Below are 27818 nucleotides of genomic sequence, written 5' to 3' on the forward strand. Positions count from 1 at the left end.
AAATTTTTATGGCTTTGTATGAAGGTGTCAGCAGGAGGCACTTCCAGAGAGTGGTTGCTGAGCTTTGGGGAGATGATTCCCTCCAATGGGGAAAAAGGTAGGTTATTTGTTATCCACAAGCAAAAACCCTGGGCCTAGAAGCTTGGGATCACCACATTAGCCCTGTCATATTGAGCACATGGTTATGGCAATGACTGCCCAGTCCCTTAGAGAAAATCAGGTCCATCTGAAATTTCACACACTGGATTTGCTTAAAACAGGCCAGCCCCCTACATTTTCCAGTTAGAACAGGCTAATGATGAGAAATGCCCCAGTGACATGTGTATTGTAATGGCTCAATTCACAGACCATGCTATAGTATGGTCCTTTAAAAATCTAATTATGGGGGGTGCCTGGGTGGCTCAGTGGGTTAAGCTTCCGACTCTTGGTTTAGCTCAGGTCATGATCTCACGATTCGTGGGTTTGAGCTCTGCGTAAGGCTCCGTGCTGATGGTATAGAGCCTGCTTAGAATTCTCTTTCTCCCCCACCCCCGACTCTCCCCTGCTCGTGTTCTCTCTCTCCCTCAAAATAAATAAACTTAAAAAAAAGAAGCTAAATTGGATAATGTCATTCCTCTGCTCTAAAACTCTCCAAAAAAAAAAAAAAGGTACAGCCAAAATAAACAAATAAACTTTGCAGTGGCTAGCACCTCACTCAGAATAGAAGCCAAAGTCCTTACAAAGGCCTACAAGGCCCTGCATGATCTGGTCTCCACTTATCTCCCAAACCCCTCAGCTCACCCTGCTCCAGCCATGCTAGCCCTCAGGCTCCAGCCCACCTAGCACATTTCCACCTCAGGGACTTCGCACTGCTGTTCCCTCTGCCTAAAGCATTCCTCTCCCAGATGACTGCATGCTTCCTTTCCTCATTTCATTCCCACCTCTGCTCCCTTAAAATCCCTTTGAGAAACTCTCTTTAATCCTTGTATATAAAATAGCACCCCAGAACTTTCTAGCCCATACCTTACTTTCTCTCCATAACATGTATTGCCAACCAACATGTATTTATTCCTTTACTCTCCATCTACCCCCTCTAGAATTTTAATCTCCCAGAGAAAAATACCTTTGCCCTTTCTGGTCAGTGTCACATTGCTAAAACAGAGTCTGATATACAGTAGGTAAATAAATATTTGTTGATGGAAGAAATGAGTGAGTAGCTTTCACTGAGGCAAAAAAAACAAAGGTTATTAAACAAACAAACCCAAAGAGCAGGGGGAGAGGGGAACGGGCAGACATTTGAAGAGGCAATTCACAGAAAACAAAAACACGAATTTTAAATGTCCAGCAAGATGTTCAGGTTCACTCACACTAAAAGAAATGCAGATTCAAATTTCTACAGGGCACGATCTTTCACCTGTGGAATTGGCAAAAATCAAAAAGCTTGTTAGTTTTCTGTGTTAGCAAGCGTATGGGAAAACAGGTCCTCTCAACACTGTGGACGAGCATGAAAATTGGCAGTTGACACAAGGTTTGTGCAGGGGAACTCAGCAGCATCTAAAATTTGAAAGCATGGACTCTTTGGCTCAGCAAATCTCTGCCTAGAAATTTATCCTGCAGATTTATTTGCTCAGGTATACAAAGAGGTGGGTATTCACTGCAGCACTCCTTGTTCCAGTGGTAAAAGACTGGAAAGAACCTAAATGTTCACTAATGGAGAATGGCTAAATATATTATGGTATAGCCTTACAAAGGCAAGCTATAACCCGCAAGAGATAGTTACTTGAGAAAAGCAGCACACAGAACAGTGTGTACTATATGTAAACATTTGTTTAAAAGAAGGAAAAAAAAAAAGAATTGTGCTGGAGAAACAAACAGGAAATCAACATGGTATCTCTGGAAAGGAGAAATGGAGCAAGGCAGGAGGGTATCAGGGGAAGGAAGGACACTTTTGACTCTGTCTTTTGTTACAAGCTACAAGACTTTTTATGTTAATTACACTGGCAGTTGTTTTAACTTTTAAGAACAGGTAATACATACACTGGGAGACAAAGACCCAAAGATACAAAAGGATAAACAGTAAAAAGTAAGTCTGGGCTAAAAATACCAAAAAAGCAAAAAGCCCCACAATGAAAGGGGCATAGGAGCCAACTGAAAACTGGGGAGTAATAAGTAAAGTAATACTGGAGTATGGCCTAAAGCAGAAAAGAAATACCCATGAATCCATCATAGCATAAATACATGATAGAATAAATAAATAAAGCAAGAAGAGACAACTTTCCCATGCAGAAGAATTCCAAGTAATTTGTGTGGATACTCTGCCCTCAAGGAGGTGGAACATAATTTCTCAAGTCTTATAGTAAGGGCTGTGCAGAGCGACTTCCTCTCAGAGTAAAATGTGCAAAGAAGAGGGGAAAGAGTAATTTTGCAGTGGAAGCTGATAAGCCCTCCCTCAGCCACAGTGATAAGTCATCTCGAAGGCATGTACCGTCCATACAATGTGATGAAAACGGCACTTTACCTCTGCTTCCTCCCCAAACCCCTGCTTCCTCCCCAAACCCGTAACTCTAGTCTAATCCTAAGAAAGACGACAAGCCCAAGTAAGGGACATATTCTAAAATACCTGATGAATACTCCTCAAAACTGTCAAGATCATCAAAAACAAGGAAAGTCTAGAAAAGTCATGGTTAAAAGGAGTCTAAGGAGATATGATGACTCCGTGTAATGTGGTATCCTTGTGGTGGGATCCTGGAACACAAACGATGTTAGGTAAAACTAAGGAAATCTGGGGTGCCTGGTGGCTCAGTTGGTTGAGCGAGCATCCGACTTCAGCCAAGGTCATGATCTCATGATGAGTTCGATAATCACATCAGGTGAGCTTAAGCCCTCTTGTGAGATTCTCTCTGTCTCTCTCTCTCTTCTCTTTCTGTCCCTTTCACTCTCTGCCCCTTGCTCACTCACGCCCTCTTTCTCTCTTTCAAAAAAAAATGAATGAAAGTTTTTTTATGTTTATTTAGAGAGAGAGTGTGAGCAGGGGAGGGGCGGAGAGAAAGAGAAACACAGAATCCGAAACAGCTCCAAGCTCTGAGCTGTCAGCACAGAGGCTCGAATCCACAAACTGTGAGATCACGACCTGTGAGACCATGAGCCAAAATCTGACGCTCAACCAACTGAGCCACCCAGGTGCCCCATGAATGAAATTATTAAAACAAAACAAAACCAGGGTGCTTGGGTGGCTCAGTTGTTTAAGGATCTGACTTTGGTTCTTGTCATGATCTCACGGTTCATGAGTTTGAGCCCCACATCTGGTGAGCTCTTGCCCTGCTTCAGGTGTGTTCGTGCCCCGCTTTGGGTGAACACAAGCCCCGCTTCTCTCTCTCTCTCTCACCCTCTCTTTGCCCCTCATGAGATTTTCTTTCTCTGCCCCTCACACCTTCTCTCTCAAAAACAAAAAAAAAAAAACGCTAAGGAAATCTGAATAAAATATGGACTTAAGTCAATAATACATCAATACTGATTAACTGATTAACAAATGCGAGATGTTGGGGCACCTGGGTGGCTCAGTTGGTTGAGTGTCCGACTTCGGCTCAGGTCATGATCTCACGGTTAGTGGGTTCAAGCCCTGTGTCGGGCTCTGTGCTGACAGCTTGGAGCCTGGAGCCTGCTTATGATTCTGTGTCTCCTCTCTCTGCCTCTCCCCCCCCCCCCTTGCATGCGCTCTCTCTCTCTCTCTCTCTCTCTCTCTCTCAAAACAAACATTTAAAAAATTTTTTTAAAAATGTGAGATGTTAATAGGTGTTAATACAGGAAACTGAGTTTAGGGGATATAAAAAAATCTATGTACTCTTTTACTATCTTTGCCATTTTTTTTTTTTTTTTTTTTACATCTAAGACTGTTCTAATAGTAAGTTTAGGGGCACCTGGGTGGCTCAGTTGGTTGAGTGTCTGACTCTTGATGTCAGCTCAGGTCATGATCCCAGGGTTGTGGGATTGAGCCCTGCGTGGGGGTCCATGCTGGGAGTGGAGCCTGCTTTAGATTCTCTCTCACTCTCCCTCTGCTCCTCTCTTCCCACCTCTAATTAAAAAAAAAAAAAAGAATAAAAAATAATCAAGCTTATTTTTTAAATCTTTCCAAATATGTATGTCTCCTTTCTTCTAACTCCATACATCATATAAATTTCTCTGAACTTCAACCTACCCATCTTGAAGTAAGGGACCTGTTTATAATCTTTCCCACTGCGATCAGTAACAACACTCTCATTTAGTGAACGTCCAGTGTGTACTCAATTCTGTGCTAAGTACCCTCTGTCTGCATCATTCTATGTAACCATCACAATGAACCTGGGGGCTGGAACTGTCATTTTCTTTGGAAAGTGGAAACCAGCTAAAGACCAAATTCACAGAGCTGGTTGGTGGAGACCAAACTTAAACTCTGATCTGTCTGATGAAGAAGGCTCTTAATCTGTGTTCTTCACTGGCTCAGGCTCCTTCTTCCTTCTGTGCCACTAGATATTGCTCCTCACCTCAAAGTCTGTTGTGGAAGACGTGCCTTCCCAACAAACGGCGTGTAAGGAAGCATTCTCCTTGATTGAGCTCTAATATCTGCTTCTAAGAGTTTCTGATCAGAAAGGCATCACCGATAAGGACAGCAATAAGTTTTTGAGCACCTACTCTGTGCCAGGCACTGTTCTAAGAAGTTTGTGCTAGTTAACTTAGTGAATTCACACAGTAATACTAGGAGAACCCATTAAAACTCCATCTTCAGACATTGCTGATAGGAATGTAAGATAGTGCAGCCACTTTGGAAACTAGTTTGGCGGTTCCCCAAAATGATAAACTAAGAGTTAAGAGTTACCATAGGACCCAATAATTCCAATCCGGGGAACATACCTAAGAGAATTTAGAATGCGTTCATCTTGGGGCGCCTGGGTGGCACGGTCAGTTGAGCGTCCGACTCTTGTTTTCAGCTCAGGTCATGATCCCAGGGTGGCAGAATCAAGTATGGATCCTGCTTGGGATTCTCTGTCTCTCCTTCTGCCCCTCTCCCCTCTCTCTCTCTAAGGTAAAAAATGTGTTCGGGGCGCCTGGGTGGCTCAGTCGGTTAAGCGTCCGACTTTGGCTCAGGTCATCATCTCGCGGTTTGTGAGTTCAAGCCCCGTGTCGGGCTCTGTGCTGACAGCTCAGAGCCTGGAGCCTGCTTCGGATTCTGTGTCTCCCTCTCTCTGCCCCTCCCCTGCTCATGCTGTGTGTCTCTCTGTCTCTCAATAATAAATAAACGTTAAAAAAATTAGAAAAAAAAATGTGTTCATACCAAAACTTGTACACGGATCTTCACAACATTATTCATAGTAGTTAAAAGAAACAACTTAAACATCTGCAACTGAAGAATGGATAAACACGATGTGGTACGTCCATATAATGGAGTACTGTTTGGCAATAAAAAGGAAAGTAGTACGGATGCAAGCTACAATACGGATACACCTTGGATACTTACAATGCTGAGTGAGTGAAACCAGTCATAAAAGAGTGAGTGACTTATATGGTATGTGAGTTATATCTTAATAAAATTGTTTTTAAAATCCTCCATTTTAGGGGCGCCTGGGTGGCTTGGTCGGTTGAGCGTCCGACTTCGGCTCAGGTCATGATCTCACGGTCTGTGAGTTCGAGCCCCGCGTCGGGCTCTGGGCCGATGGCTCAGAGCCTGGAGCCTGCTTCCGATTCTGTGTCTCCCTCTCTCTCTGCCCCTCCCCTGCTCATGCTCTGTCTCTCTCTGTCTCAAAAATAAATAAACGTTAAAAAAAAAATTAAAAATAAATAAATAAATAATAAAAAATAAAATCCTCCATTTTCGGAGCACCTCTCTCTTTGCTAGATGGGGTGCTGCCCAATTCAGCAATCATTTAATAGATCCAGTTAGATCTTCAAATTAAAACGAAAAAACCCTCCATTTCACAAATAAACCGTGGTGCACATATAAGCCCGTGGCTCAAGCTTACGTAGCTGCACTTCGGAGCTCATCCAGAACAAAGAACTGCATTTCCAAATAGCAGCCTCAGGACAGTGAAGTGATTTCGTGTTTTCCTCAGCATTGACAGTCTTTCTGGATTCTTCTTTTCCCTCTGCCTGAGGAGCTCCTGAGTTGGGATTAGGACGTGTGGGGATGGTTCAAATGGCGCACGGTGGTTATGAGGACAGGCCCCAAGAGGCAGCCCTGGGGATTCCTGTCCTTCAACCTTTTTTCTTTTTGAGGCATGTACGGTTGCTCCTCCCAGTCCACACATGTCAGCTTCAGGAAAGCTGGGATTTTTGTTTACCTCTGTATCCGCAGCCACTATTCAGTGCCTGGCATGACGAAGTGAGAGTGGTTGAAACAATAAAAGGCAGTTCAGACAAGTGAATCCATTGAGGTAAGAGGTGGGTTTCTGACTTGGGTGCTGATAACAGAGATGGAAATGGATTGGGCTGGAGAGCACAGCATCAGATCTAGGAGATGACTGGGTATCTGAGTTACTTGTGGGGGGATCTAGGAGAGATTGGATATACATATCTAGAAAGTATTATTCTTCTGGGGCGCCTGGTTGGCCCAGTCAGTTAAGCGTCTGACTTCAGCTCAGGTCATGATCTCATGGTTCATGAGTTAGAGCCCCTCATGTGGCTCTCTCCTGTCAGCAAAGAGACGGCTTTGGATCTTCTGTCCTCCTCTGTCCCTCCCCCATTCACACATGTGCACATGCCCCCACCCTCTCTCTCTCAAATAAAATAAACATTAAAAAAAAAAGCATTTTTCTGAGAGTTTCACACCCAAATGTTTATGGGGGATCAGGGAAGTACCCTCAATAGTGACAATGGCTCGTTCCTAAACAATAGAGTGGGGGAGACAGTGGCAATGTGGAAAGATCATGCCCCATCTCAAGGGGCAGTCATAGGGAAAGCAGGTATGGCGTCAACGGATTTTTAGATTTTTCTAAAGAAGCTGAAAGCGAGGACTGCCATGTGAAATCTTGTCTACAAGCCAAGTTTCTTCTTCTGGTCAACCTGTTTGTGACTTGTTGGAGCGATCTAGGCTTGAGTCTTCCCTAGAAGTCTTGGGTATGTACAGTGAGTGACAGTAGAGAATGTCAGACGCATCTCTTCTAAGGCGATGGATACAGTGGGACAAGACAATTCTGGGTGGCTTGCGGGGGAGCCAGCGGCTCTAGCTGGGTTTAGCCACTTGGACTTTTTTTTTTTTTTTTTTTTTTTAACATTTTTAAAGTGTATTTATTTTGAGAGAGTGAGCACAAGCAAGGCAGAGGCAGAGAGAGAGGGGAGAGAGGATCCCAAGCAGGCTCCATGCTATCAGCACAGAGCCCGATGTGGGGCTCGAACTCAAGAACCGTGAGATCATGACCTGAGCTAAAGGCAGACGCTTAACCGACTGAGCCACCCAGGTGCCCCTAGTCACTTGGTTTTCAATGATCACATCAAAAAATAATGTTAAGTGTAAAAAAGTAAAATTAGGACATTTGAAAAATAGTACATTTCACAGGATCCCATTTTTTTTTTTCACGGTATTTTAAGCTTCTAGCTAGAAAAATAACTGGGGGAATATACTCCTGACAATTAGCAGCAGTCATCTCTGAGGGGTGATATTATGAGGCACTTTCCCTCTGTAGTATGTATTTGCATTTGTTTTATAGTGACCACACATAAAAATTAGTGTTTAAAAAAACTGCAGATCTTTTTCTAACACAACTACGCAAATACACGTACGCGTACGTAAACACACGGAAATGGGCCTGAAGAACGTATATCAAATGATCGCGAGTGGTTACCTCAGAAAAGGCATGGGGCTTGCGTGGGTTGGCAGGTGAACGGGAAATTTAGTTTTGCCATCCTTCTGTCTGGTTTGAACCCGTATAGTATGTACCCCTGGGTTATATAAAAATGTGTGAAAAACGTCAATGCCCAACACCCCAATTCATCCATCTACAAGTAAAAGAACCACTCTCCCAGGTGGGAAGGGGAACCTTCCAGGACATGTCCTGTCTTCAGTATTGTCCTCCCTCATCCCTCCCTGACCCAATGCCCCTTGCCCGCCGCCGGATGACCCCCCCCCCCACACTGAAAGAGCAGCCAAGGGGCCTCATTGTAACACTCATTTTTATATAAATATCCGCAAGTCATGTTACAGAATAAGCCCCACCGGGGAAAAAAAGTCAACGTTATGTTTTTGTTAAATTGACCCCTGCCTTCTAGGTTGGGCCCCAGCCTGGGGGCGCCTGCTGCTTTGGGAAGGCTGGGACTGCTGCCGAGAGGCTGCTGAAGAAGCTGCCTGTGTGGCCCACCCCCGGGCCGACCCCCTTCTTTGGTGTGTGGTACATGGTGACCTTCTCTGCCCCCCACCCCCCCAGCCTAGGGCAGGGTTCTGGGGAACAGGGTTCTGGGGAGCAGGGCCCAGGAGTCCTGGGGGCACTTGGAAATGGAGTAGGGGGACTGAGCCACTAAGAGGTGGAGTCTGAAGCTTAGAGATTTGAGCCTTTTGGGAATGGTGGCACACAGAGGTAACAGGAACAAGTTGGGGGGGCGGGGGGGACCTGGGCTGTTAGCCAAGCAGGAAGCGTTTGCCCTTCTTTCCAGCCTAGGTACCCAGGTCCCTTCCCCTGTTGCTCTGTCTCCTGCTGACTCCATATTTCCAGGGATAAGCCCTGGGTTCCTGCCTGTCCCCTCCCAGCTCTTCCCTCTACAATCCCCCCTCCCCCCACAGAGAGGCCAGAGGCTAGGAACACAGCACCAGTCTGAGGATTTAATTAACCAGGAAGGGGGGTTATTGGGAGGGGCACCCCTGTAAAAATGTACAAAAGGTCTGGGGGGCTATGTGGAAGGGGAGATAAATATGTACATGGAACCCCCCTTCCGTTAGCCCCTCCTCCCCCAGCCCTGAGAGGGCATGAGGACTTGGGTGGTAGGTGAAGGGGAGGGGGGGCACTTTGGCCTCTGGCTTAGTGAGCCCTTGGGGAGGCAGGCCAAGGGCCTAGGGGCCCTCAGAGGGGGCGATGGTGTACCTCAGGAGATCATGAGCTATGACCTCTGAAATGACCCCCACTCTCATCTCTCACATGTACACACACACGCGCGCGCACACACACTCACACACACACCCCTCTCTCTAGAGGATTGTGACCTCTGCCCTCCCAGTGACCCCAAGGTCCATCTGATGCTTGATCTTGTGGGGGTTGGGGCTTCTGCTCCCAGGTTCCATGACCTCAGAGATGGCTGGTGAGGTCATGACCTCTGCCCTCTAGCCCTGGCTTGAAACCTCAGCTCTAGGACCTTGTCAAAAGGAAAGGGGGATGGAGCTTGGCCCCCGCCCCTCCCCTTCCCTCACCTGTCAGCCCGAGCTGGGCCAGGGGCCCTAGGTGGGGAACTAGGCCGGGGGGCGGGCACAAGTGGAGGTGGTGCCCCCAAAAGGGCTCCTGGGGGGGTCTTGCTGAGAAGGTGAGGGGTTCCCGGGGCCGCAGCAGGTGGCGGTGGCGGGGCCAAGCGGCTGTATAGCAGGGGGTGGGCAGGCTCCAGACCGTAGAGGCGGGCGGCAGCCACAGCCCCTGGTCCAGTCAGCTCCTCGCCAGCCTCATAGAAGCGGGGTGGCCTAGCAAGGCGAGGGGGCCCTGCCAACCAGGTTGGCTCCAGAAAGCCAGCGCAGCGCTCTGGGGGACTAGGGCCCAGAAAAGGGGGTGGCCGGGGCCTCTCAAACAGTAGGTGAAGGCCCTGAGGCCCGGTGGTGGCGGCAGCGGCGGCGGCGGCAGCGGCGGCGGCGGCGGCGGCAGCAGCGGCGGCGGCGGCCTCCTCCTTCCGTTCTTCCTTTACCCGCACTGATTCCTTGGCCGGTCTGGCCCCTTCCTCGCCAGCCCTGGCCTTGGGAGTAGCAGGAGAAACTCGGAGCTGGGGCCGTGAGAAGGGGAGGTCCCTGTGGGAAAGAATGGAGGTACTCCAGTGGTCTGACCAGGCTGCGACCAGACCAGGCTTCGGGGAGGGAGGGCCAGGGGTGTGGGCAGTGGGGGGGGTGGGGGGGGTGGAGGGGGGGGCGGGGAAGCACACCTGTCTTTCTCCTCCTTGGTGATAGAGGGCTCTCTCCGCTCCACAGGCCGCTCCTTGTCTGAGCCTGGAGTCCGGGCGGCCTCAGGGGGCCGGACCCAGGCAGGAAAGGCCAGAGGACTGCGGTGCAGGCGGCCCCATGGGTCTGGCGGGGAGGCGAAGGCTGGTGGAGCCCCTGGGCTTTCTTTCTGGGCAAAGACGGCGCCGGAGTCTAGACAGAGGGCGAAGCAGGGAGTGACAGGAGCCACGAGGAGGAGGCCCCACTCAGGGACAACCCCCCCTCCCCAGCCCACTGCCACAGCCACCCACCCGCCCCACCCCACCCGCACTCACTGAATGTGGGGCTGCCCAGGCCTCCAAAGGCCCCGTTGGAGAGGGCAGCCAAAGAGGCGAAGCTTGTGGGACGCCCAAAGGGATCTGTGGGAGAAAAGGGGAATGGTCAGAGCATCGGCAGCCGGCTCTGATCAGGCACCAAGACTGGCAGGGAAGAGGCAGCTTATTAGCAAGCAGGCCCCAGAGCTCTCGGCCGCTTGGGTCTTGGTTTTAACCACCAGGCGCTGAACACCTCCTTAGGCCTGGCAAGGCACTAGGCTTTGACATGCATCGTGTTGTTTAACCTCACAAACAACAAGCCCCACTAGGCAGACAGGATCACTCCCACTTAAAGATGAGGAAACAGGCTCAGAGAAGTGAAGTGACTTGCCAACGGTCATCTAGCCAGTAAATGGTACCCCCAGCCCAAGGCCTCTCTGACTCCAGAGGTCAAGGTCTTACCCCACAATCCCCCGACACCAGCCACCCAGACTGGCTCTAGAGCAAACCATTCACCCGAAGATCTCTGCTGGCTTCCTCCCACCTGACATGCAGGGCCTTTCCCAACCTGACCCTAACTTCATGCACATAGCCAGTCAGAACAACTAACCTACCCCGCTAGGGGAACGTGTCACAACTTCCTCTTCCAGGAACACCTAATCCTACGCTATCAGGCTCAATTCCCTTGTGTCTACACAGACCCGAGTTAAATCTCCCCACGAAGCCTGACAAGACTGCTAGGAGCCAGCGACTACGTTCTCACCTGGGCGTGCACAGCCTTCCTCCACCCTCCTCTCCCAGGTGGCACACTATACCCCCTACCACTGGCTATTTCAGAGACAGTGTCTGAGGTGGCAGAGATTGGCAATCGCTTCTCCCTTCCCTATCCCACTTCACAGGTGACAAGATCAAGGCTCAGAGGGGTTAGAGTAACTCGCCCAAGGTCACGAATCAAGTGGAACCAGGCCTACCCCCATTCCAGCCGCCTCTCAAGTCTAATTTCCATCCCCAGCTTGAGAACTCCTGAAGTCAGGGACAAGGCCTGGGTTGCCCAACATGCCCTTGGCTCTTACCAATGTGGGTGCTGGGGCTCAGAAAGGTTCCGTGGGCCCCGGGAGCTGCGGTGAAAGGGTTGGCTGCAGCGTGGACGGCACCTGGGGCAGAGAGGTGGGAGATTCTGGTGAGGCTGAGTGGGCGCAAGGTGGGCCTTGGGCTATAGACAGGGAACCTCAGGCCCTGAGAGGGCTGGCCAGACTCACCAGTCGCAGTGAAGAGGGAGGCGGCCGGGTGGGAGAGCTCCTGCCCAGGGGGCAGGGCCCCATAGGGCCCCGGAAGGCAGGGCAGGAGGTCGTTCCGAAAGTCAAGCTTGTGGGAGTCGCCCTGCGTGGGACAGGGAGAGGGGTGGTGAGTGAGGAGCCAGGTGAAGTCCCGCTCTTGCTCTTCCACCCCTAGGTCCCCTCCAAGGGCTGGCGGGCGCCAAGAAGGGGCTTGGGTGCCTAGCCTCTGCCTCTCTCAGAGCCTTCTCAGACCACCTCCCCCTAGTTAGCCAGACAACCTAGTACTAACTGTGAAAATGCTCAGGCAGTGACCGGGACAGAGCCAAGCAATTCGGCCAAGCTCTGCCAAAGGCAGATGCCCAGGGCTCAGGCTGGCCCACTCTCGCTCTCCCCAGCCCTCCGGCCCCAGTACCTTCATCTTTTCCTGGTGTCTCAGGATCATGTAAGCCACGCGCACGTGCATGGCACACCACTTCCCTGGTTTCTGCCGCCCCAGAAGGATAACCAAAGGGAAAGGGAAGGAAAGAACGTTCACTCATCGCCCACTCCAGGCCTGGTCCTAGGCCCAGCCTTGCCACACAACATCCCCACTCATCATCCCTACAACTGAGGGATGACTAGGTTCATTTCACAGCCTAGGAAACTGAGGCTCAGAGAGATAAACTGTCTTGCCCAAGGTCCCACGGCCAGTTACATCAGAACCCAGGTCTGTAGCTTGTAAGCCTTTCCCTTTCTGCTGTTCCACATCTGGCTGCCTCCATGTCTTGGGCTTCTCGCTCATTCCCAAGCAAGACCCGCCCTTAGCCAAACACCCTGACACCAGCCCGCATCCTCATGCAGCCTGAGGTCCTCACCAAACTCACCCTCAAAGGTGGCCGGAAATGGTCGGGGATCTGGGGATGGCAAAGCAGAGATTGGCGGCGATTCAGACCTGCTTACTGTCTTGGGCACCTCGTCTCCACAGTCCCCAATCCCCACCCAAACACCAGAGCACTTGTGTGGCTCCCTCGGGCCTTGCCTGCCTCTGTCAAGACTGATTTCCCCATCTCTCCCACTCTGGGTATCTCCCCTCCAGCACTAAGGTCTTGAACCAGGCCCCAAGGACGTGCCCCTGCTTGGAGGACCGGGGAGTGAGGAGGCAGACAGGCAGCTTTCTCAATCTCAGAACCTATCCTACTAACAGCTTTACATAGTGAGACTCTGCTGAAGATTCCTCTAGTAAAAAAAACCTTTACTGCTGCTAAAAGAGGTTGCAAAATCTCTGGTCTAGTCTACCCTTTAGGAAACACATCCTGTGCTTTTCATGATATTCCCAGAGCCGTGGGCTCTAAGGCTGCTCCCTGTGCCACTTCACAAAGGAGCAGCTTATCTTTTCATTCATTGTTTTATGGACAGGACTTCCTGGTGTGATGTCACTTGAAAAAAAAAAAAAAAAGGATTTTGTAACTTGAAAAATTAGAAAACTCCTACAAAAACTACTCTCCTAGTAAGCTCACTTCTGGGACAACTTCATGAAATTTCCTATTCCTCATGCATGGTAAACCTTGTCCTTTACAGAAATTCCCTCTCGTGAGATTCTCAGGGATGCCCCTGATCGTGTATTAAAGGCAGGGATCAGTCGTTCACTTTCAATCAACCCTGCTCTCCCTCAACAGATATTCTAGTTCCCCCAGGACCTGCCTTGGCCCCCCTCACCTGTGTCCCCTTTTGGGGAAGCCCGCTCGGCACTGGCCCCAGTCGTGGTGGCAGCTCGGGGTTCGTGCTCTGGGAAAGGGGAGTGGAGGGATCAGTCAGGAGAGCTGGCGCCAGGCATAAAAAGGGGTCTGGAACCAAGCTGGGGGCTGGGACAGGGAGGGTGCATTGGCTCTGAAGAAATCTAGGTCCACAAGGGGAGGACAGGAGAATGGGTGTGGTTTTGGGGAACGGAAGAAGGTATGTGGATCCGGGGCGTCTGGGTTTGTACAGGGTGGGAGGTGGTGGTATTTGGATTGGGAGCTCACCTTGGGCTGGAAGGCCCCCTGCAGGGAGCCAAAGGAGACAGCCGGCGGGAGGCCCGGAGGGAGGCCGGGCACTGCGGGAGGGAAGGCCGTGTACGGCTGTGGAGAGAAGGGGACTAGTCCAAGCTGGGGGTGGAGGGGCAGCCCACGTCTCGTCTGCCCATCAATCCTCTGGCCTCCACCCTAAAATCCCCCAGGGAGCTCTCCCAGGCTCAAGGCTCTTGCTTTTGAAGCTGAAGACTGGATCCCCAACAGTCAGGGCCACACGCATTGATGCATCCATCACATAACACACCACACACACACACACTCACATTATGCCGGAAAAGGCCTTCCATCTTTCCTGGATATTTCTCAAACTAGGGAAGAGAAGGGAAGAGTAAGCTGCCAGCCAGGGACCCATGATCTTCCCCTGGAAGCCACACCCTCCCCCCAAGTCTCTGAGCCTCATCACCAGCCCAATGAGGAGCTCACCATGTGGGGGCCATGGGGTGGCAGCAGGCCCGGGGGATAAGGGGTGAAGTGCTGGTGGGTGTGCTGGTGGGTGTGCTGGTGCTGGTGGTTGTGCTGGTGGAACTGGAAGGCCAGGGGCCGGGCGGAGCCCCCTGCCCCCACCACCTCGGGGCCACCCTGGGCATTCAGGTAGCGAGAGTTCAGGTCCTGGCCGATCAGGTCCTGCTCTGTGGGAGGGGAGGGGGAGAAGGCTTTAATATCTGTCGCCACCAGGTCAGCCTCCTTGGGCCCAGGTGACTGGCCTTCCCTTCTGGCCTTTAGCCACTCCCTCCTCAAGCCCTGATGTCTGCTGAGGTCCAGCTGCCCCAAAGCCGACTGGGCCCAAGCCCGGGGCCATGGCCCCCCACCCCCCGGCCAGGACCCCAAACTCACCAGAAAGGGCGTTAGCGGCTGAGGCCCCAGGGTGCCCTGGCACCTGCAGCAGGGGTGGGGGTGGGGGCAGGGTGGGGCCAGGGGAGAACAAGGAGGGGTGGGGGGGTGGTGGGGGGGGCCGCAGCCCAGGGGGGGGAAAGCTGTGGGTGGACAAAGGCAGGGGCAGTGAGGGCGTCGGGGGCCGGTGGGTGAGCTGCGCGGACGAGGAGGAGGCAGATGAGGAGGAAGAGGACGAAGAGGATGATGAGGGGGGAGGCTGAGCCACGGGAGGGGCCGGGGCCTTGGGGGGCGGCCGTGAAGAGCTGGGGAGAGAAGTGGGGAGATGAGTGAGGGGTTGGGAGGTGCCAGCTCTGACGGGAGGGGGTCAGAAGCCTGGGCGATACCTTGACCCTGGTTCTCCAACATGGAAGGTGGTAGAACCCGGCCCCCAGGACCCCCACCCCCGCCCAGGGAGCCCATCCTCAGACTGAGGTACCTCCCACACCCAGCGACCCCCACGCTCTCCCTCTCCAGATCTCTTCCACACAGCTGCCCGGACGTCTCTGGCCACATGACTTGCCCTTTTCTGACTCAACTGCAGCACGAAACATGTCGTTCACTTTGCCGCTTAGTTACAACCTAAGCCACCTGGGTTCCCACCCTAAGACAGTGGAAGCAGCACCTCCCTGGCCTGGCCTAGGAGTCAGGTGACCTGAATTCTAGGCCCGTCTTGCCATTGACACCCTGGGTGACCTTGAGCAAGTCACTGCCCCTCTCTGAGCCTTAGTTTTCTCAAGAATAAGAAAAAGAACGATAATGAAAATGACAACAATAGAACAGCATCGATAATGATAATAATAGTGTCAGTGATTCTTACCCTTTAACAAGCACTTACTGTAGGTCAAGTGCTGGCACCTGCTTTACATGCTAATCCAAATCTCCAACATGTCACACCACCTTCCCAACTGCTGCTGCGTCCGTGCAACCACCTGTACCATTTACTTCTTTCTTTAATTTAACTCTTTCTTGGCTTTTCACTTAGCCTCGCCCAAGCCACACATGTGAAATCAAGGGTTTGAGATACTAGTCATGTTTTTCTAAAGCAAGTAACAACTGAAAAAAATTTACTCACGTAACAGCTCAAATTATCTCACGCACCACTGACGATGCACGTACACACTTTGGGAAACACTGCATTAACTCATAATTAATCCTCACAATAGCTTTGTTAGGATGAAGGTACTCTTGCTATTTCTTTTTACAGGAGGAGGAAATGGAGGCTCAGAGAGATTAAGTGACTTGTCAAAAATCACACAGTCACTATGTGGCAGAGCAAGATTTTGAGTGCAGGTCTGACTGACACCAAAGCCAGCACCCTTAATCATCATGTCAGCATTTCCCAAAGTATGTTCTGAAGAACAGTATTCCTAGCAGATGTGCCCTGCAAGAAGGTCTCACCAGCAAATAAAATTGAGAAACGGCACAAAGCGGATTTCCCTGCATGTGAATGTAGGGTGGAAAGGTTCTGGTAAGTCCCGCAAGCAAGTAACTTCTTTAAATCTGTTTCACCCAGCGTCTCTAAAACTTTTCAGCCTCGGAATCCTTTCTTCAAGTCACATCCCACAGGTACCATCCCATGTCCCAGCCACAGAATGCAGGGGTTGGCGCCAAAATGACCAGGTCCTTCCAGATCAGACCAAACCCCTGGACCACTCACCTGCCAGTGCTGAGGTCCAGGCTGCTGCCATAGGGAGAAGTGCGGAGGCCGAAGGGCGAGACCCGAAGCTGCAGCTGGGGCTGGGGTGGGGGTGGCAGACTGGGGGCGGCCGGCAGGGGTGCAGGGGGTGAGACAGGAGGCCGAGGGGCCGGTGCAGGCGGTGGTTCCTTCGGGGGGAAAGGCACTAGCAGCGGGTCGGGCCCTGGGGGCTGTTCCTGGCTCCGCTCCAGGCCCGACACTTTAGGGACTACGGAGAGTTTTGCTTCACAGTTCCCATTGAAGGCGCCGTGGGGGCCCGAGGCTGTGAGGACAGGACAGCAGACATATTCAGTTGAGGCCCACGCTCACCCAACTTCCCTCCCTTGTCTCCAGCCCCAGCCCTTGAGACCAACCTTTGCTGGTTGAGACAGTAAAGGATGGATCGAGGTCATCATCGGAGACCTGGGGAAGAAGGGTAGGGACAGGGTCAGGTTCTGCTCAGGAAGGCTCTAACCCAGGAAGGCTAACAGCCTCTAGAGCCTGCTAGGAATAAGTGATGGTAATAAGTCTATTTCACCAGCTTAGCTAAAATCCAGCAAAGACTATGGGCTCCAGAGAGCCTATCCTTGGGAAAAACGGTAGGATAGCTGAGCCTGAAATTAGACCAGGAGAACTGAATCAAGGTAGAACTTACATAGCAAAGAAGTAGACACATCAAAGCAAAAATGTTAGAGATCACTAACTGCTGGCCCACATGTCTACCTGACTTACAGATCAGTTTGGTCCACAAGTGTTAGCAAAATCTTTGAAAATTAATTGCTGATAAATGCAAGACGTCCTCATAAAAACTCAGACTTGCAGGTTCTCTTAAAAACTGGCTCCTATTCTTGCATGAAATTAGCTAGAACTAGACAGTGGTCACCTCCTTTAAGACAGACAAGAACTCTCTGGTTCACCACAGCCCCTGTCCAGCCAACTTTTTAAGCTAAAACAAGACACACATCAGGGAATACAAACTCAGTTAGTCATAGGAGTAGAGCATCAACTGCTACAACACATTATTTCAAAACAAGCACGTCAAGCCTGATGCAAAAACCGAAATCTAATTTATAAGACTTGTTCTGACACTGACCACAACAGTTTAGAATCTTCACTGCCATAATCTCTGCTTGGGACTCTAATCTGTGAGAGCAGACTAACTGCTAGCAGGAAGGACCAGCTTAGTTTCACAGTCACCTAGGATTTCTGTGGAGAACCACTGGTATCTCCAAGGGCTTTGAAAAACGTGGGATTACCAAAACATGGGCTTTCTAATCTTTGGTCATCTGGCGCTAGTTACTAAAGAAAAGAAGTCATTTACCCTCTCAATCTCCCTCCCCCTCCCCACATGCAATCCTGGCCCACCCTAACCTATGTTCCCCACTCAAGGGGAGGCTCTGTCTGCTGCACATAGGAGACCTTTAAGCTGCAGTACATTTTACAAGTTGTAACACTGCCCACCCCACAAGTTCTACCCCCACTCACCCTCTCGTCCAGATCGCTTTCTGCATCGCACTGGGGAGAAGGAAAGACAGAGATGTCACAAGAGGGAAGAAGAGTGGGGCCCAAGGTAGAGAGGGGACTTCCAAAGAGGAATTGAGAGGGGAGGGACCAGTACAGGTGGAGAGCACTTACTATGTATCCAGCTTCCAGAGAATGACGGGAGGAGGCCTGAGAAAGACCAGAGTCCAGAGGTAAGGGAGGCTGACTGGCAAGGCCTTTGGATAAAGTCTAAACTCCCCAGCAAAGAACTCAAGGTCTTTCATGACATGCTCAATCCTTTTCCAGCTACTTCTCCTGCTAGTGCCCACCGTTCCCAATGTTCTATCTTCCAAATACATTCTCACATCTCTGTGTTTTTGCTCAAAACAACTTGGCTCGTTTCTTCTCTTAACACAATTATGACTATCCTTCAAGGCCTGACTAAGACATCCTAGGGGGCTTTCCCTAACCACAACCCTCCTCCCATCCCCCAGGCAGAATGAGTGGCTTCCTCATGTGGGTTTCTACAGCATCTCTCCCAGACCTCTGCCTTCTACAGCTTCTCAGATTTTGGTCTAGGTATTTGTTCACAGATTGTTTTTTTCTTGGGAGATTACTACTGCCTCAAGAGAGAGGGCTGAGACCCTATCTAATTCATTTACGATTCAGTGAAATCTCTTTGATACAGCTCTGAATTATCAACGTGTCTGAAACAGAGCCAGCCAAAAGCAGAAAAGTCTGACTATAGGAATGTCTCTGTCAGACCCGGAATGAGGAGTAGACGGCTCAAATTTGCTCTGCCTTCTTTGCCCTTAGAAAATAAAATCACTGTTTACGATGGGCAGTGGCATTACTGATGAAAAACAGGTCTATGTGAAGGTCGTTCTGCCCAGAGTTTTAAAGGACAAGGATCTATGACAAGCTCACCTCTTTCCTTCTCCGTTTATTGGGCCATTTTCGGGCCCGATCCCCAGAGGGCCGGCCAGGCTCCCGATCAGAGCTGTCCCCTGGCTCCCCAGTGGCCCCACTGGAGCCCCCCCTCTTCCGCTTCCCAGAATGCTTCAGCCGATGTTCCAGTCGCTCTGGGGGCTGAAGAGATGCATCCTTCTGTGGAGGAGGAGGTGGGACTAAAGTAGATGGAGAAAGGAAAGCTCCCGACCTCTCTGGGGGTGACCAGGCTACCAAAGTGGCTCTCAGACCAGATAACCTGGTTGGTCCCTGGAGACTAACTCTACCTCCTCCCACCCCAGGGTGGGGCAGAGGCCTGGCCAGAGGAGCCGGTTGCTCTGGTTTGGGGTGCCAGCATTCCCCCCTCAACTCCACCCACTCCAGGCACGATACCCTTCTCCCTGCCCCTCTGAAGCCCCCAAAGGTCCCCAGCCCCACCAGGCCCCACCTGCAAGGCCTCAAGGCTGGCGAAGCTGGCGATGGCGAAGCCATCGATCAAGTCCTCCTCTTCTTCTTCCTCCTCCTCAGGCTCCTCCTCGGCCTCCCCGTCGTCTGCGCCCCCCTCCTCCTCCTCCTCCTCTTCCTCCCCGCGGCTGCCCGAGCCGGCAGGCCGCTTCCGAGCTCGGGGTCGCGGGGGCCGAGGCCTGGGACGGGGCCGCCGTCGTCTCGGGCCTCCGGGCCGCTCTCCAGACGAGGCTGACGACCAAGGCCTGGCCGGCGGTGGCGGCGACGAGGACGACGAGGAGCCGCGCGGGGCGGCCAACAGGGCCCGGGGCGCGTCGCCGCCGGGACCTCGGCGGCGCCGCTGCTCCCGGTCTCGGTCTCGGCGCGAGCAGCGCCGCCGCCGCCGCTCCCCCTCAGCGGCCCAGCCCGGGCCCGGAGCCGCGGCCGCTGCCGTCTCCATGGCGACCGCCCTCAGCGCCGCATCCGGAGGCGGCGGGGCCCGAAGCGACCTGTCCGCAGGCCCGGGGTCGCAGGCGCGGCGCTGGCGGCTGCACAGGGACGAAAAGGCCACGGCTTCCCCTTTAAAGCAGGATCTACTGGCCCCGAGCTTGCCCCAAGGCCAAGGCCCGGGGAGCCGGCGCCGCCCCCGGGGCGACAAGCCCGAGGGCCCCCCCTGTGGGGCCGGCGGGGCCGAGACGCTGAAAACGGGGCGGCCGTCCCTTTAAGGCGAGGCCTCAAGTTGTCCAGCCCCTGACCCCTTTAAAACGACCCGATGGTGTCCAGCCGGCCTAGTGCAGTGGCCGCCCCCTGCCAGGGGTCGAGACAAGTCTCCCCGAGGAAGAGGAAGGGCCACCCCTTTAAAAGGGACCGAAAGCTCGCCCCGAAACGTAGACCTCCCCTTTAAAAGTGTCTCAAGTCCTCCGGCTAAAAGAGGCCACCCCTTTAAGGAGTCCAGGGTCCTCCAAACAGCAGGCCGCCCCTTTAAGGGCCCGGGAGTTAAGTTTCTGGTCCTCCACAAGCGGCCACTTCCCCTTTAAGCTGATTTTAAAGGACTTCTTGCGTGGGAGAGAAACGGCGGTGAGAATCCCCACTCGTTCCAGCTCTCCCAACAGCACAGTTCTCAATTTGTCAAGCTTCTGTTCGATGGCTTCCCCTTTAAGGCTGCCGATGTAGTCTGCCGAGTTCAGTGGCCGCCCCTTTAAGGAGATTTAAAGGGGCCTCCTCCAGGCCCAGCTCTTCCAGCCTCCGCCTCCGGTCGCCATGAAAGGCGAGGGGGGGGGCGGGGCCGCGGGTCCAGCCCTCCAAAGCCCCGGATGTGAGGCAACGGTGACGGGTAGAGCTTCTCTGTCTGCCGACATAAAAGTCTCTTCCTCCTTTCCTCCGTCTCTGCCTGACTTGCGCCGTAAGGGATCCGGAACAGCCGTTGGGCAGCGGGGTAGCTCCCGCGCACCCTCCTGTTGTCTCCTTTGGAGTCCTGGGCCTCTTCTTCGTCAGGACTTCCCTGCCCCTCCTCCCTCTTCCTCCTCAGCCTACGCCTCCTTCCTCTCTCGGCCTCCTCCCACACTCCGCCCCTTTCCCCTCACCCCTCCACAAGCTTAGTCGTTGATAGGTTGAGAAGTGTACGTCAAGGCGAAGGGCGGAGTCAAGCTCCGGGGAATGGGTAATATGTAACCGCCCTCAAATCTTGGATTGGGTATACGTCAGATTAGCCCCGCCCTTCATCAGGTCTTGTGACTAGACTGGTTAGAAGTAAGCGCTTGGGGCGGTCCCTCAGGTGACCCCGCCTCTTCCTGCTCTCTGTTCATTGGCCCGTCTTCAGACAGCGTCGAGACTAGGAGCCAGGAGGTGGTGCGCAAGTTCTAGGAGGCGGTTGGCCGCTGGGCGGCGTGCGGCCGCGGAAAGTGCCTCTCGAAAGCAAGTTACGTCGCCTCTCCCTTTCCGCCGCTTGCCTTAAGTCCACAGGCCGCCTGGCTTTCTCGCGCACGCGCGTTGGCAGTACTGTTGAGCGGCTGGCAACTCAGCGGGATCCCCTCGGTGCCGGGTGGCTCGAGCACGCGGCATGCCTTGCGAGCACCAGACGCGCTAGAAGGAAGCTGCGTCCTCATTATCGTTTCATTGCGTGGGAGAGTGGTCTCCGCGTGCTAATAGGAAACACTTTGCACTTGTGTGCCGGCCACGGCCACTTTCTCACATATTAACTCATTTGACAGTAAGAGTTCTTTTAGGAAGGTACTGATATTAGCCCCGTTTTACAGAGGGGGAGGGGAATTAATACACATTGAGTTTCCTACACAGGATTTGGGCTCAAGAAGCCTTACTGTGCTCTTAGCCACTGCTCTGTTCTGGCCCTAAGTTACCAAAGATGGAGAATGCCACTTCTGGCCTCTGCTTGCCTGGGTTAACCATTTTAACAAGGACATCTCATTACACATTCAGCTTCCTTCCTTTACTTACAAAAAAAAAAAAAAATCTGTACCTCCAATGTGGGGCTCAAACTCATGACCCCGAGATGGGAGTCACGTGCTCTACCAACTGAGCCAGCCAGGTGCCCCAGCTTGCTTGTGTGTAAAATGGGTATAATTCCCTCTCATAGTGCTATCTGCAGGGCAAGTACATGACAGGTTGTTGTAGGTGCTCAATTACAGCTGATTACTCTTATGTCTTGAATCCAGAAGCAAATCCTGGCCTGCATGTTCAGAGGAATTCAGGGCCATATTGATCAAGGCCTTGGTCCACTCTGGGTCCTTCAGTCTCCTCCTTGATGTAAGTGAATTTAGAGAACCCTGCCCAGGGTTCAGAGTCAGTATCTTCTGGAACAGATTCTCAAGTATCCCTCCACACAGGAAAATTCTTAAATCAAGGAAGTATGTCCGATGACCATTCCCCCACTTCCCGTATCAAACCCTCATTGCCTTCCCTGGCACCTCCCCCATTTCCCAGTCTTTGGGAGCCAAAGTAAAAACATCAGCTGGTACTGTCAGTCAATCTCAAACTTAGCCAGAGACATACAAAAGAATCAGAAACATATTGAAAACTTTACTAGAAATATAAAGAAAAAAATATAACTGCCTTAGATGCTTCAGGATGGACGGACAAACAGATGGAGCTCCTAGGTCCGATGGGGATGCTCCCTATCCACTTCCTCCTCCTCCAGGAGTGAGGCATCCAGCTCCTCCAGCCGCTGCTGCAGCAGAGGTCCCACATCTGGGCTGGGGGCCAGGTTGGAGGTAAGGGTCCTGCCAGCTGCAGCCCGGACTCCACGAGATGGCCGCCGGGATCGAGGAAGGCTGCTGTCCCGAAATTCTACAGCCCGCCGAAGCTTCTTTGAGCTGGTGAAAATCAGAGTCCCGTTGCGCTCCCGGGGCTCCTCAAAGATGGTTTCAAAGGTCCTGGACCAGGCAGGGAGGGGTGCTGGTTACCAGCGTGGCCCCTGGTTCCAGCCTTCCCTCTATTACCCCCAAGCCTTCAGAGTTTCTCACCTCCTGGTTGTAGGTGACTGATAATTCTTGTTGGTATAAATTTCTTCTAAGCTGAACTCCTTCTTGTTCAACCTGGGAGCAAAGAGCAGAGGCCATTGAAAAACCCAGGGCCATTGTGCCCTGAAAAAAGGATAAGCAAGGTGTGGTCTATATTTTAGTTTCTGGGACACACTGAGGCCAGGAGTGCTGCCTGAGACAGACATATAGTTCTAAGTGCAAACCATGTTCAGACCAAATTGACTCCTCCCTGAGAGAAGACAGAGCCCCACTTCAGAGGGTCCAAGCCTACACCTATTTGGCCAAGGCAGCTGCATGTACAATGAGCCACTCACCTGATTGGTCGAGGCAGTCCCATTGGTGTAAGGTTTGGCTGAGGACGGACTGGTGTCCTGCGTATTCTGAATCGAGAAACCTTTCCCATGGTCTGCAAAAACAGGGCAGAGGATAAGGGTGCAGCATGGACTCAGAGTCCCACTTGTCTCCTCCCCCCATCTCTACTCCTACCTTGGTCTCAGGGTCTGAAAGCACCTGGTCCTCTGAGGCCCTTGGCTCCTTCCCCTTGGTTGAGCCCAACCTGCAGATAAGGTCAAGGCTCAGGGACAAATAATATTCATAGCAATATCCCCATCTCCTGCCCACTGGATAGTAGGGAAGGAGGCTGGGCCCAGACTGTGGCCAGGGCTTTAAGAAGGGTTTATTGAGAGCACTACCTGGGTTCTGCAGGTTCAGAGAAGGAGGAAGTAGATGCGGTGGACGAACAAGATGTGATGAGGGGAGGAGAGCCTCCCGCTCCTCCAAGAGGGAAGACCTCTTTCCGGAGACAGGGCCGAGGGGGTGGTGGGGCTCGGGCCATCTCTCCACCACCCACAGTGTGCCGCCGGAGCCGTGACCGGCTCGGGTGGTGTGGAGCAGGGGGCCAGCTGCAGGTATCTGGGCCAGGGGGCCCCAGATTGGGGCAGGAGTGGCTTCGGCCCAGAGAGGGCTTAGAAAGAGGTGCTGGGGGATTGTGGTCTTGGGCCCGCCACTGGCGGATAGGGGGCCGGGGACTGACAGATGCAGTGTCCTCAGTAGCCCCAGACTGCTCAGCCTCTGAGATGGCAATCTTCAACTCCAACTTCATGGGAGGTGATGGGGGTGGGGGCCGTGGGGCTTTGTTGGGTGTGAGGAAGATGTCAGCAAAGCTCTCCAGCTTGGAGCGGACGGAACGGAAGAGGGGAGCCAAGCCCCAGGGACTGAGGCGGGGGCGTAAAAGGCTGGACGGCGGTGGGATCGATGGGGGCTCCAGTACAGGATCCGGGGCTAAGGAAAGGAGAGGCTCAGATGGGCATTCCTCAACTGCAGGTGTCTAAGCCCTACTTCAGTAGCCTCAGCTCCTCCCCCAAACACTAAACTTTGCCCACAGAAGTCTAAGCCCACCCCTAAAAAGCTAAGTCCTAAATTGAGGAATTGAACCTCAGACCTCTGAAGTCTACACCCCAACTTCACACACTGAGCTCCCTGAGGGGAAGGAGTTAAGCCCTACCCCCACCTTTGCCTCTGATACTTTTAAACTCAGCTAGGATTTTCCAGAGCCCTAAATCTCATCCCTCTGAGTCCTTACCTCCTGGTGGGCTCTCCAGAGGGTCTTCAGGCAAGGCAGATGGCTGGAATGGGGGATCCAGGTCCCTGGACGGAAGCATTGGCTGGTGAACCACGGTCATGGGCTTGGCTCTGGGGTTAAGGGGAAGGTAAAGGCTGAGGGAGCTTCCAGGTCCAGATCCCACCTGAGCCAGCACCTCCCCTGTCCCTTAAGGCTTCTGAAGGTGCTACAAGGAAGGATTGGACAAGTAAATTCTGATGCCCCTAACTCTAGTTGCCTGGGTAACAGGTGTTGCCTGGACATTTCGATAATTCCTTCCCCAGCCCTCTCACCTTCTTGCTGGGATGATGAAGTTGGGAGTCTCATCAGCAAAGCCCTGGGTGTAAACAAAGAATGTTTTGGGGGAGGCAAGGAAGCCCCCTTCAGCCTTCTTAGCTACCCACATTCCGACCCTCTCAAGTCTCCAAAGGCCTGCCGGGGTTCACACCAAAGACTTTTCCATATACGTCTTTCCTCGATGTCTTCCATCTAAAATAATATTCTCCTTACTCAGAGCAAAAGCTACCCCAGCTGAACGAGCCCTGACATCCTTACCCCAAAATACTCATACCTCAGCTGCGGGTCTTGAGCTGGCAATGTCTTCTAGCATCACCACCAGAGTAGGCTGGGGGGCCCAGTCCACCTTTTGTGAAGGGCCTTCCTCTGGGCCAGGGGTTGTCCTTGATCTCCGTCTCAGGGTAGAAGGGGGCCGGTGGGTGCGGCTCAAGGGCTCTCGGCATAAGTGCAGTGGGTCGGGAGGCCTAGAGAGGACACAGGAATATCAGAGGGGTTCAGTTGTGTCCCGTTTACCCTCTATCCTGCCATGCTCACCTGGTCTGCGAGGACCACGTAGCCTGTTGGGATGGCGAGGCAGGCGGCTGGTTTCGGACAGAATCTCGGCGGTTGCTGCGGTGTTGTGGGGTGGTGGTCTCTTCTTGGGGCACCAGGGGAACCTAATTGAGGAGAAAGTGTCAAGAGCAAGGTGATGGACTGAGGTCAGACTGGACAGGGCCTCCCTGAACCTAACAGTGCCCTGTGCCATCAAAGTGACAGAGACTGTGGCTAGAATTCACTTACGAACCCAAAGAAGTGAGTTGAACTGAATCAGGGGCCAGATATTACAGTGTCCTGAGCTGCAGTAATCTCACCCTGGCTATTTGGCGAAATGAAAGGGAGAGAGTAACCTTGGGTGAGTCACTGCCCTATTTGGGGCTTCAGTTTTTTCTAATCTGTGCAATGGAGCCAAAGTCCTCAGCCTGCTTCCCAAGGATAGCTTAAAAATTTGCCCGGGAAGAAAGCAAGGGTTTCTCATACTTAAGAGTGTAGAGATGTGGTTGCAGCCCAACAGGGTTGATGGTGGGGCAGGCGAGATTCTACCACTGAACCACCAATGCTGGGTTGATAGTGGGGAATGGGCACCAGAGACTCTGCCCAAATCTAGGTTGGATTGAGAGCTAAGCAGAACTCTAGTATTAGTGAGACTGCCTGAGCAGGGTGTGAGAATGAGGTATCTGGACCTCAATTATCCTCACTAGTGATCTAGTTTCACCTTGGTACTGAAGAGAGGACCTGAAGAAGAAGGGGCCTTTCAGTTCAGGGGGCTCACCATACGGGCAGCCATAACATCTTCCAGCACTACAGCCAGGACCCGCCGAGAGGCCTTTTCCAAGGGCGAAGGGGCTGCCAGAGACTGCAGCCTCGGCCGTTTGGGGCTCCTGGCTCCCCATAATGCTCGAGCCAGGGGCTGGCGGCACAGACGTGGCCGGCCAGGTGGGCTGGAGGATGAGAGAAGCAGAAGACAGTCGCCTGGGTCTGTCGTTAGTTCTGTGGTTTCCCCGGTACGGTTGCCAGGCTCCCCGTTTCCCGTGCTCAAGACAGGCGGGCGGGGTGCGCTCTCACCTGGAGTCCCCGGGCAAGTCCATGGGGGAAGCGGCGGCTCCGGGGAGTCCCTGGGGGATCCCAGGCTGCAGCCTGGGATGGGGGGGGAGCGGGGGAGCGGGGAGTGAGGGCCAGCCCCTCCCCTGGGGCTCCGCCCTTCATGGTCCGCCCAAGGCTCCCGGTAGCCCACAGGCCGGGGCCCTGGGGCGTAAAAGGGCGCCCCCGGCTGGCCGTCCGGAGCGAGTGTCTTCCCGCTGCCGTCGCCCGAAATCAGTGGATCACCCGCGCCCAGACTGGCACTTCCCGGGAGAACCTGGCTTGCAGCGGCCCCAGTTCTCCCACGGCCCCGAGCCTCCTGGTGGGGCCTTTGTCCCTTTAGAATCCGCCCTGAGATCCCCCGGGATCAGCTGGGATCCCGGTCCTGGGAGGCTCACTTTCTGCCGGATCCCTCTGCACTCCTCATCCACTGCCAGCGAGTGGCCGAGAACTCAGAAGCAATACTCTCACACACCGACGGCACCCCCCGCCCCACCAGATCCCCTACACTGGATCCCTGTGGAAAGAATCCTACAGCGCGGTTCCTCCAATCAGACGCCGCGAGGATCCTCCTCTCCCTGTAAGTTTGGGCTCCGCAAAGCTCCACTCAGACAGGGGCAGCCCGAGCTTGAGCATCACGAACTCAGTCCGGATCCCCGGGGATCCACTGTCAAACAGATACCCCCTTCACTCCAATCTCGGGAGGTCCCACCCACCGACCCCATCCTCCACCCCTCCCCGGCTCCCCGCCCAGTGCTCTCCCCAGCCCAGGACCAGATGGTTCAAATGTTTCCTTCCCTCCCTCCTCCCGCCCTCTCTCCAGCCGCTCGGTGCCCTCCCCCGCGCGCCGCTCACCGCCGCCTCCCGCGGATCCCGGGTCTTCGACGGCTCCCACCTCCGGCTCCTTTAAAACCAGCCTTACCCAGCACTGTCCAACCGCCGAGGGCCTTCTTCTCGGAGCCTTCGGGCGCCGCCCAATCGCCAATCCCCGTCTTCCGGGGTGGTGAGAAACTAAGTGAAGCCACCTGGCAGCCATCTTCCCTAGGGGCAAGAAGCCAAATTGGGCACCGCCGCCATTATAGTTGAGGGCAGGTAGCTCTGTCCTCGAAGAACCGAAGTGGACCGGATGGAGTCGTTTTGTGAAGGCCAGTCAGTGGCCGAAGACTATGCCAAGTTTCTTGAACTACTGAGGCAGCTGTAGTGACTAGAGTGCCGCCACGTTTTTTAAGGGCATCTTCCGGTTTTTTTTTTTTTTTTTTTTTTTTTTTTGGTTCTCAGGCCAATAAACGTGAACTGAGTTGCTAGCGACAAGTGAAATTCCCAATTTCCTAGAGAGGCCTCATCGAGGGCGGTTCCGGTTACCCTCCGGGATTCCTCAGCCGGGTTCCCACGTCGCTGAGAAGATCTGGGGAGGGGCTAGGGGCCAGAGACTAAGGATAATGCCACCTCCAGCTCCTGTGTTTGCGCTATGTCCCGGAGAGACTGCTGGGCTGGGCCAAAATTGGGAGGAGGCTGGGGCGTTGACCTTCCTGGAGGTGTGGGGGTTTCTGCGGCGCACGCCGAGTGTTCAGTATAGGGGCGCCTTTGCAGGGGACCAATAACCCACCTTGGCGTGCTCCGTAGGGTCCGGCAGCTTGCCTCTCTGTTCCGGGCTCCCACTAACCTTCTTTCAAGAGGGGCCTGGAAATAGCCCTTAGT

At 53.2% G+C, this 27818-nt stretch overlaps 2 protein-coding genes across 4 annotated transcripts; both read right to left on the minus strand.

The window, feature by feature from the left end:
* Window positions 1–8100: 8100 nt before the first annotated feature.
* Window positions 8101–20667, minus strand: FBRS (fibrosin). The gene is made up of 18 exons (XM_053894326.1): window positions 19114–20667; window positions 18645–18824; window positions 17871–17906; window positions 17721–17750; window positions 16610–16658; window positions 16218–16518; window positions 14522–14823; window positions 14111–14316; window positions 13951–13995; window positions 13640–13735; window positions 13335–13403; window positions 12503–12532; window positions 12052–12123; window positions 11622–11742; window positions 11436–11516; window positions 10384–10467; window positions 10054–10261; window positions 8101–9922 (listed from the first exon to the last, which is right to left on the minus strand). The coding sequence occupies exons 1-18, from the start codon at window positions 19567–19569 to the stop codon at window positions 9340–9342; spliced, it is 2949 nt and encodes a 982-aa protein (XP_053750301.1). The 5' UTR covers window positions 19570–20667; the 3' UTR covers window positions 8101–9339.
* A 1458-nt stretch (window positions 20668–22125) lies between these two features.
* Window positions 22126–27292, minus strand: PRR14 (proline rich 14). 3 transcript variants are annotated; one of them, XM_019436359.2, is made up of 12 exons: window positions 26976–27292; window positions 26106–26177; window positions 25813–25981; window positions 25038–25159; window positions 24778–24967; window positions 24500–24543; window positions 24189–24298; window positions 23299–23887; window positions 23093–23162; window positions 22921–23012; window positions 22589–22660; window positions 22126–22438 (listed from the first exon to the last, which is right to left on the minus strand). In XM_019436359.2, the coding sequence occupies exons 2-12, from the start codon at window positions 26126–26128 to the stop codon at window positions 22219–22221; spliced, it is 1701 nt and encodes a 566-aa protein (XP_019291904.2). In that variant the 5' UTR covers window positions 26129–26177; window positions 26976–27292; the 3' UTR covers window positions 22126–22218. The 3 variants fall into 3 exon arrangements, with proteins under 3 accessions (XP_019291904.2, XP_019291903.2, XP_053750302.1); XM_019436358.2 differs by having other exon boundaries at window positions 22126–22498; window positions 26976–27290; XM_053894327.1 differs by lacking the exon at window positions 26106–26177 and having other exon boundaries at window positions 22126–22498; window positions 26976–27287.
* Between the last annotated feature and the right edge of the window lie 526 nt (window positions 27293–27818).

The sequence above is a fragment of the Panthera pardus genome, unplaced genomic scaffold (assembly GCF_024362965.1).
Source record: "Panthera pardus isolate Hobbes unplaced genomic scaffold, ASM2436296v1 HiC_scaffold_5, whole genome shotgun sequence".
Classification (NCBI taxonomy): Eukaryota; Metazoa; Chordata; class Mammalia; order Carnivora; family Felidae; genus Panthera; species Panthera pardus.

Excerpts from the sequence above, each read along its gene's own strand:
- FBRS (XM_053894326.1), bottom strand. The coding sequence starts at position 19,569 with ATGGAGACGGCAGCGGCCGCGGCTCCGGGCCCGGGCTGGGCCGCTGAG. Across the intron at positions 12,124-12,502 it reads ATTTCCGGCCACCTTTGAGG|AAACCAGGGAAGTGGTGTGC; the intron begins GTGAGTTTGGTG and ends CTGGGGCGGCAG. Across the intron at positions 11,743-12,051 it reads GACACCAGGAAAAGATGAAG|GGCGACTCCCACAAGCTTGA; the intron begins GTACTGGGGCCG and ends TGTCCCACGCAG.
- PRR14 (XM_019436358.2), bottom strand. The coding sequence starts at position 26,128 with ATGGACTTGCCCGGGGACTCCAG. Across the intron at positions 25,982-26,105 it reads GACTTGCCCGGGGACTCCAG|CCCACCTGGCCGGCCACGTC; the intron begins GTGAGAGCGCAC and ends CTCATCCTCCAG. Across the intron at positions 23,013-23,092 it reads TTTCAGACCCTGAGACCAAG|ACCATGGGAAAGGTTTCTCG; the intron begins GTAGGAGTAGAG and ends CTGTTTTTGCAG.